The sequence below is a fragment of the Rutilus rutilus genome, assembly GCF_951802725.1.
Source record: "Rutilus rutilus genome assembly, chromosome: 7".
In the NCBI taxonomy this organism is placed as follows: domain Eukaryota; kingdom Metazoa; phylum Chordata; class Actinopteri; order Cypriniformes; family Leuciscidae; genus Rutilus; species Rutilus rutilus.
Genome location: NC_140221.1, coordinates 48069088 through 48079087, shown reverse-complemented (window position 1 = coordinate 48079087; position 10000 = coordinate 48069088). Strand labels below are relative to the sequence as shown.

The following is a 10000-nucleotide window of genomic DNA, read 5'->3' as shown; positions in this document are numbered from 1 at the left end:
GTTGCATGTAAATGAGACGAACCCGAGTGTTTAATTAGAAGCTCCTCATATGTATGCAGCAGGTCAGGACGTTTGCATCCTCGTTTGGGAAATTAGAATATGCTGAATGACTCCAGTTCTCTGTTGACTTTCATATTCATCCCACAATTATAACTGGGTGATTTGATGCACTTCAAGGGATATTCACCCAAAAATGAAAATTAGCCCATGATTTACTCTCCCTCAAGACATCCTAGGTGTATATGACACTCTTCTTTCAGACGAATACAGTCGGAGTTATATTAATAAACACCTTTGATGCTTCCGAGCTTTATAATGGCAGTGAATGGCCGTTTCTGTTTTGAAATCCATAAAAGTGCATCTATCATCATAAAAGTGCATCTATCCATCATAAAAGTGCATCTTTTGTATTCGTCTGAAAGAAGAATGTCATAAACACTTAAGATGGCTTGAGAGAGTAAATCATGAGCTAATTTTCATTTTTGGGTGAACTGTCACTTTAAGCTTGAGCCGGATGCCCTTTCCTCAGGTCGTTTTGACTCGAAACATAATTTTTTTTTTTTAATGAGTGTTCATCGGAGGGGGTCCAAGAGCCTAGGACTTTTGTCGCACTTGAACGACAAATAAGCAATTTGCCCCCTTAGGAATGAATGGAATGTGAGGAATGCTTCAGTTCACATAGAAACACCTCAAAATGCTCAAACTTCAAACTAAAAATGCTAAAACTTTACCAAAAAATGATTGTATGATGTCTACATGTGTATCTGATGCACACTGAAGGGAACTGACTTTAGGACCCAGAGGAACAGCTCATTTACTCCATATAGAGCTATAAGAACATCTAGAGTCATGAAATATCATGAGATATATATATATATATATATATATATATATATATATATATATATATATATATATATTATTTTTTCACACAAGGTCGGCAAAGACTCCCAATGTAAGATATTTAGAGCTGAATTAAAAGGGTTATGCATGAAATTGAGTTATTTTTCATTTAAATGTGAGGAATGTGCTTAAATTACTATTTATTTATTATTTATTGATCAAATCTAGTAATTTAAAGGTAAATAAAATTAAAAAATAACTTAAAAAATCAACAACAAAAATTGCATAAAAAATTTGAAAAATATCAAAAATAAATAAAATAAGCTTTCTGGACAAAAAAAATAAAAAAAGAATTAATTTTAGGGTCCCCATTGCTTCGGGTCATTTTGACCCGCGAGGGAAAGATGTGTTACAAAGTGCGAGGGAAGGATTTAAAGGGGAAATTAGTTTCTGTTTTTTGTACATTTTTGGGCTCTAAACGACATCAACAGAACATCATGATGTCTCTGTGTCTCTCAGGGAGGAGGATGAGTTTTCCGAGCTTCGCTCCGATCTCAGTCACAGCCAGCTGGAGGTTAACGAGGACGATCAGGACCCCGACCAGGCGTCCGTCTCACTGCCTGAAAACCAGTCCACACTGGTCACTGCGGACATGGGTGAGGAACGAAACTCTGAAACGATCCCCAAAAATCTGATTTATTATTACATTTCCGAATCCAGTCTCAGAATTTGACAGCCTGTTCAAAACATGTCCATATTACATCCCAACAGCGAAAGAGTGAACTTATATTTTAACTAGAAAGTAAAGTTCATCCAGACAAACTTTTATGTTGACTTGTCTGAAAGGTGAATTATCATGTTACTAGGATGTCTTGTCAGATTGCTATCATGTTTTAACACATTGCTAGTGTTATATCATAATGCTAGTATGTTTTAACATGTTGTTACCATGATTTAACATGCTGCTAACATGTTTTAGCACATTGCTAGTGTTTTAGCACATAGCATGTGACCGGTTCTACTGACCCGGTCCGAGTGGGATTCGAACCGTGGTCTCTGGCGTGGGAGGCAGGTCTATAACTAAGAGGCTAAAGACCGAGGCTAAAGACCGCAGCCGCAAGCGTCAGTCGCTAGAACACCTCTACAATACTAGCAATGTACTAAAACATGTTAGCAGCATATTAGCAATTTGGTAAGACATCCTAGTAAAATGGTAATTCATGCTATCAAAGTGTTATACATGCTAACAATGTGATAAAACAAGCTAGCAACATGCTAATTCAAGCTACCAATGTTTTAACACATTCTAGCAAAGTGTTAACGCGTTAACAACATGCTAAGTCATACTAGCTTAATACTACCTGTTTTAATACATACTAGCAAAATGTTAAATCATGTTAACAATGTGCTAAAACATGTTAGAAATTTGACAATAATGATAGAGCGCCTCTTGAGATCAGGGGAGTGAGATTTACGCGCACAGCTCTTACTGGTCTAAGACAGTTACATGTAGCATGTTTCTAGTATGTTTTGGCACATTGTTAACATTATTTAACATGATGTTAGCATGTTTTAGCACATTGCTTGCATGATTTAATATTTTGCTATTATGTTTTAACAAATAGCTAGTATGACTTTGCACTTCGGTAGCGTGTTTTAGCACTTTGTTGGCTTTTTTAGCCCATTGCTAGCCTGATTTAACATGCTGCTAGCTTGAATTAGCACGTTGCTAACATTTTCTAGTGTTTTAACAAATAGCTAATATGACTTAGCACTTTGCTAGCATGTTTTAACACTTTGCTTGCATGTTTTAGCACTACTAGCATGTTTTAGCACTTTGCTAGCATGTTTTAGCACTACTAGCATGTTTTAGCACTTTGCTAGCATGTTTTAGCACTTAGCTAGCATGTTTTAGCACTTTGCTAGCATGTTTTAGCACGCTGCTTGCATTTTCTTTAAACTTTTTTTAACTAATTATTTTTTTTATTGACATTGTGCATTATTATTGTATGCCGATTAAAATCAAATATTGCAGATTTCTTTCTTTAATACAATAAAAACACAATATTGAAATAAGAATTACTGCTGAGAGTAAAAACTCCTGCCACATTAAAATGTAATAATTTTGTGCATTATTATTGTAATGTGTTTATAACATAATATTAATATTTTTTTACTTTAAATGTGTGGGTGAAACGGTGTTGAGATTGACCCCGATGACAGAGTTGGTTTATCACTGCGGACTCATGGGAAATATTTATCTGTTTCACACGTACAGTAGACGTGAGTGAGACAGCAGTCAAAATCTAAAACTAATCTCACCTGTCTCCTCCTTTTAACCTGTGCGTCTTCACATTGATGCGTTTTCCCATAATGCTTCAGTCTTGGTTCATAAAGGCGGTGATTGTCGTCTTCAGTCTGGCTGCTTTTGTTTTTCCACTTGATCAAGCTGATTCGCTCGACACAAAAGCTTTTAAAGCCCTCTGCTGTCGTTGTTCGAGGAATCACACCGTCTAATGGCGTTTTATTCATTACCAGTGTATTGTTGGAACATTCCCAGCATGCATCACTCCCGACTGTGAAAGGAAATAACAACAGATTCATATTCCAGATTTATTGGCATGATTAAACCAGCATTAGATTTGTTTCTGTTGAAGATTAATTGATTTTAAGTCTTGAAAGTTATTTGAATATATGAATGCTTGATTCTGATTGGTTGATGAAAGTTTGAAGGTGTGCAGTTATTTTCAGGGAAACGCACAGCTAAAGTAGTTCCATATCACTTCGCCAAATGATTTTAGTTATTTCAAAGGTCCTTACATCTGCAGAACCAAAACCCACAACGACACTAACCTAGTGTCGTCGTCCCAAGTGTCCCATATAATGGACTTCAATGGGGTCCAACGGGCTGAAGGTCCAGATGTGAGTTTCAGTGCAGCTTCAAAGTCTCGCCACGATCCAGCCGAGGAATAAGAGTCTTATCTAGACAAACCAGCCGACATTTTAGAACAAAATAAAACATTTGTAATAATAATAATACCTTTTATTTATAGGCGCCTTTCAAGGCACTCAAGGACACCATACAACATAAAAGTAAATCAGTAAAATACAAAGCTATGCCAAAAGACAGACAAACATACAATGTTGCGTAAAAATATTAGTATAAATATTAAAATATTAATATAACAGTACGTAAAATATTTTTAATATGGGAACTAAAAGAAAGCAAACCATCAAAAATAACAACTAGGGCCCTATTTTAACGATCTGAAGCGCAAGTATCAAGCGCGAAACGCAAGTACCTTTGTGGGCGGATCTCGGGCGCTGTTGCTATTATACCGGCGGGATAAATGACTCTCCGACGCAAATCTAAAATGTGTTGGTCTGAAGTCGCTTCATTACTCATAGGTGTGGTTTGGGCGTAACGTGAAATAAACCAATCAGAGCGTCATCTCACATTCCCTTTAAGAGCAGGTGTGCTTGTCCCATGGCGGATTGCTATTATAACGGCGGATTTGCCAGGAGCGGTTCACAGCCGAGGAGACCGACGTTCTCGTCAGGGCCGTAAAACACAGAGAAGTGACATTGGGGATGGAGAAACACACACAAATTAGCTTCGGTTAAACAGGCGTATGATAATTTGGGTAAATGTGTAAGCTAGATTTATGCCTATTTTTCACATCTTCATGGACAACACAATGATTTCCCTCGTGTGGAATATTTATATATCCTTGTAATAATGTATGGATTTCTAAAAATGTGAACTGCTGCTTCTGTGTAGATAAGAGAAGCAAAGTGTATGAGCGTTGTGCTCACGCTACATTATGGCCAAGCATGCGCCCTTAAAACAGCATCTGAATAACATGCGCAACGCGTCACTGACTTTAGACGAGGTTTCTCCTGGTCAGTGCTGGAATTGTTTTCTGAAACTGCAAAATAGCACCAGGGAACGTTTGTGCCGGAACACGCCTCCTCTTTTCCCTGAACCGCCCCCGGGAGCGCAAGTTCATTCCCTAATTTACCGACGTGCGTCTGTGGAGGGAAAAGTCCGCTGTGCGTCGGGTGGAGAATAGGAATGATACATGCGTCGCTGTACAAAGTCAATTGCGCTGGGTGCGAGAGAGGGCCCCAAGACTTTTCACCTGAGTGGAAATATTAACCGGACAGTTTTCAATAAGCAGATTAAAGGATCGAGTTCTAGATAAAACAGACCAGAAGGGCTTCAGTTTTGCTGGTATTTAGCTTTAAACAATTGTTGGTCATCCATATGTTAACATCCTGCAAACATTTAGTGAGCACTGAAGGGGGATGGAAACATTAGATATGTACAATTATATACTTTTTAACCACAAATGCTCGTCTTGCACATCCACGACTTCACACATTACGTAATCAGGTTGAAAGGTCACATGGAAAATGTAGGGTAGGGTGAAAAAAAAAGTATATCAATGTTTCTTTTTGTTATAAAATGGTGGATGGTTCGTCTAGATAAGACTCTTATTCCTCGGCTGGATCGTGGCGAGACTTTGAAGCTGCACTGAAACTCACATTTGGACCTACTAGGCGGTTGCTATGGTGTTCTGGGCGGTTTCCAAGGTGTTCTGGGTGGTTGCTAGGGCATTGCTAGGCAGTTGCTAGGCAGTTGCTAGGCTGTTCTGAGTGGTTGCTATGGTGTTGCTAGGCGGTTACTAAGGTATTCTGGGTGGTTGCTATGGTGTTACTAGGTAGTTGTCACAGATGGTTACTGTTGGAGTTCTTAGCATTTTCTTGGCATGATTTATCACGACCTTCAACCCGTTGGACCCCATTGAAGTCACTATATGGAGAAAATGAGGAATGTTTTCCTCTACAAAAACCATAATGTCTTTTCGACTGTAGAAAGAAAGTCATGAAAATCTTGGATGACGTTGGGGAGAGTAAATTATCAGGAAATTGTAATTCTGAAGTGAACTACTCCTTTAAAGACATCGCATCCTAAACGTATAGACATTAATATGGAGTTGCTCCCCTCTTTTATTAGTTTTCTTTTTAACTAAGCAGTTCTCATGCGTTCAGATGTGTTGTTCACCTCATTCAAAGTTAACGTTTATGCCATTAAAGTGATGAATCTCCTGTTTGAGTGGATCTGTGATCATCCAGTGTGTTTGTGTGTCATTGCTAATGTACGACGGAATATTAATATCGCTCCGGATCAATGATCTGCTCACGTCAGGGATTGATTCATATGAGCTTTTTCCATTTCGTTTGCTTGTTGTTGTTGTTGTTGTTGTTGGATGAGCAGGTTTTCACAGTGATATTGCTGGTTATAGGCTGACTTCATGGAGCTCTCAGGTATGGCTCGTTTCATTTCATTTCATTTAAAATGAAATATTTAGGAGAAATAAAAACAAGTCATGATAATAGTCCAGTAAGAGTATATAAAGATATACAATGTGGATGAGCTCGGATCATTTGAGGAGAAATATTAAGATCTTTGCAGACTTTGGGATCTTGTGAGATCAGTTGGAGACTTGTTGAGATTTCTTTGAAACTCTATAGAGAAACACCTGAGATTAATGGAGAAACACCTGAGAAGAAGCAGCAAACTTTTTCATTTTGATTTTATTTTAATTTTTTTGACAGATTTTTCTGCTGTCAAGGCAAAAAATGTAGATATTGTAGTGATTTTTTTTGTTTTTGTGTCATTGTTTCAGTGTAATTATACATTTAAGTACTGTACTACATGTACTTACTATAGGATTTGTGTTATGAATAGGATTTGTTACATGTAATTATGCATAATTTATAGTTATTATTATAGTAACAACATGTAATGTGTAACAAGGAAACAAGTTTTTCTTTCTTTATTAACACTTTTGTTCATTTTTATTATTGCTGTCATCTTATCTAATTATGTTAATGCTGTGCTGTTTATTTAATTACCCATTAAATAAACAGCACAGCATTAACATAATTAGATAATTCGTTATCTATTCGATAGATATTATTCGTTAGATAGATATTATTCGATATCTATTCGATAATTAATTATGTTAATAACATAATTCGATAAAGCGTTAATTCCATTAGTTCATTCAGTAACTATCATTAACTAACAATGAGCAATTCATTTATTTACATATATTTACTAATGTTAGTTAATAGAAATTGTTAGTTCATGTCTGTTAAGTAATATTAACAGATACATCTTTTAATTTTAAATTTTGTATTTGTAAATGTTGAAATTATCATGAACTTAGATTAAAAATGCTTTAAACGTGTTTTTATGGTTAGTTCATGTTAACTACTTATTATAAAGTGCTACAATGTAATGTTTTCCTATAGTGTTCTTTAATTTTACTCTACATTTTCCTCCAGAGTGACTTACATTGCATTCAGGGTTTACATTTGATCAGCTCTTGCTGTGGAATCGAACCGATGACACTGGCGTTGCGAGCGCCATGATCTACTGTTTGAGTTACAGGAAGGCTTTATAGAGGGAATGCATTGACGTCACTTTCCCGCCAGAACATTCTGGATTTAACAGGGCAAACTGTGAAAATGCGAGTAAAACAAACGATTATCAGTTTAAACTAAAGGTTGGACTCGATATAGTGTTTCTTACAACTCGCCACAGATCCAGTGATCAGGGATATCGGCACGCAGCAGGAATCATGTGTCTTGACATTTATATGAGCCTGATTTCAACACCGGGGAAATACATAAAGCACATTTGCCTGTGAACGCTTTATATAAACACAATATAGGTGTAAATCCATGTGATCACTCATATCAGTGTTATATATATCATCCAGCCCTAAAAGGTGTATAGTTTTTTGTCAGTGTTTATTTAAAAACATCCAATTATGCAGAATATACGATGGTAAATATTAAATTGATGAGTTGTCAATACAATATATTAACAATACAATATATAGGGTGTGATTTTACCCCTAAATTCAGCATATTGACACATTGAAACTGCAAATCCACCGTTCCAGATCCACCAGATTCATGTTATAAATACGAAGAAATCTCCAATAATGTTCTGTAGAAGTGGAGCGGATCTCAGTGGATCGGGATCTGTACGGATCTGCCGCCTCGTGGTTCGGCTCGCGTGTGACTCGCGGATTAACTGCTAAATTGAACCATCATAGAGTGAAAGTTTATCATTCCTCTTTTGTGTTTCCTTGCCCTTGAACGGACACACAAACACAAAATTAAATAAATCAGACTCTGCAAGTATTCTCTCATGGCATCAGTGAACAGTTGAGAAAGAAACTGGATATTTGTCCGTTTTTTCGGTCTTAAAGGGACAGTAGCCTAATATTCCTGCTGTTGTCCGTGTTATTAATGTTAATAAAACAACAAAATACAGCTTTAACAAAGATTAAACTATATTTAAGTTCTACAGTGAACAAATAGTGCTATTTTACATTTATGCCTAATTATTCATTTCTGTAGGCCTACCTGAACACTACTGTTAGACTTTGTAAATTTGTTATTTAGTATTCATCTCTGCTTGTAATTTGTGTATTTGTTCTTATTTTATGACTGACTGTCCACATGTTTTTTATAATGTTTGAACTTGGTCGATTAGGCTAGTAGTTTTTGATGCGGTTTCGAAGCACGAAGTAAAAGGAAACACCCCCCCCCCCCCCCCCCCCCCCAATATATAATTATTTTTATTTATACAATTTTTTGCTGATCCGAAAATGTATCCGATCCGTGGCTCAAAAACCTTAAATGATCCGAAAGCGTGAGTTTTGTGATCCGTTGCACCACTGATGTTCTGTGTGTGTTTGGACAGATAACTGCAGTGACCTGAACTCTGAGCTCCAGCGGGTTCTGACGGGTCTGGAGAGTGTGTTGTGTGGCCGTAAGAAGAGCACGTGTAGCCTGTCTGTGGCCGAGGTGGACCGGCACATCGAACAGCTGACCACCGCCAGCGAACACTGTGATCTCGCCATCAAGGTACAGAAGAGACTCAATCCCATAGACCCCCATGTTAAAGGTGTCCTATAATGCCCTTTTCACAAGTGGAAAATAAGTCTCTGATGTCCCCAGAGTGTGTGTGTGAAGTTTTAGCTCAAAATACCCCACATAATTTTGTTTATAGCATGTTAAAATTGTCACTTTTTGAGGGTGAGCAAAAACACACAGTTTGTGTGTGTCCCTTTAAATGCAAATGAGCTGCTGCTCCCGGCACAGGGGGCGGAGCTTCAAGAGCTTGTGTGTGTGTGTGTGTGTGTGTTAGCAGCTTCGATTACCACACACACACACACACACTGAACATTTAAAAAAAAATGTTTGGCCTTTTATGTTCAAACCAGAGTCGGACAAAGATGGAGAGACTCAAGAAGTGACAACATGTAGAAGCAACAGGACGTTTTAGGGCTGGGCGAAATGACCAAAATCTCATATCACCATAACAATATATATCACGATATATTGCCTAAGGTGAAACCAAGTCTCTCTCTTGAATCCAACATGGAAGTGACTTAAACTGCAGTTCATGGACTGGCCACTAGAGGCCGGCTGCAGAAGAGACTCAGTCCCATAGACCTCCATGTTAAAATGCCCAACTTTACAGCAGAAAAAAACATGTTTACAGTCTGGTGCAAAAAGTGGTTTTGGTCTATATAGCTGATTTTGCCCTTCATGGCGACTGTGAGGCGGGTGATTTTTTTTTATTTTTTTTTTATAACTCATCCGTTTAAATTATATTAAGCCTTAAAGTTCTGCATAATTAAGGGCGTGGCCACTTGAGTGACAGGTGGATTGCAGCTGATGTCACTACTAGCGTTTGTCTGCTGTTTGTTAGCATCACGTCACCTCAGCTAATCCGCCTCTCTGCACATTTTCGTTTATCCGGGAGTGACGCGCGGCCAAGATGGCGACGGCCGGCTCCGCCCACTTTGGGCTTCAAAAACGCTCTTCAGAAACATACACTCATTGTGTGTGAGATTGAGATGCTTTCTAGTTTTGCATATAAAATATGCATGAGAAAGTGTGTGTGTGTGTAGACGGTGGAGGAGATCGAGGGCGCTCTGGGCCGGGACTTCTACCCCAGTGTGTGTGAGGAGCGTGTGCGCTGGGAGAAGGAGCTGGCCGGCCTGCGGGAGGAGAACGAGAGTCTGACGGCGATGCTGTGCCGGAAAGAAGAAGATCTCAACCG

The 10000-nt window shown here is 38.1% G+C and overlaps 1 protein-coding gene across 4 annotated transcripts in view; it reads left to right on the top strand.

Annotated features, from left to right (window-relative positions):
• Nucleotides 1-10000, top strand: part of mcc (MCC regulator of WNT signaling pathway) — a 90728-nt gene that overhangs the window by 58416 nt on the left and 22312 nt on the right. For all 4 annotated transcript variants that reach the window (XM_084412765.1, XM_084412762.1, XM_084412764.1 and 1 more), the window contains 3 exons: nt 1363-1499; nt 8633-8796; nt 9849-10000. The exon at nt 9849-10000 is cut by the window's right edge and continues 55 nt beyond it. In XM_084412765.1, the coding sequence (XP_084268891.1) occupies nt 1363-1499; nt 8633-8796; nt 9849-10000 (453 nt within the window). The remainder of the gene's footprint in view (nt 1-1362; nt 1500-8632; nt 8797-9848) is intronic.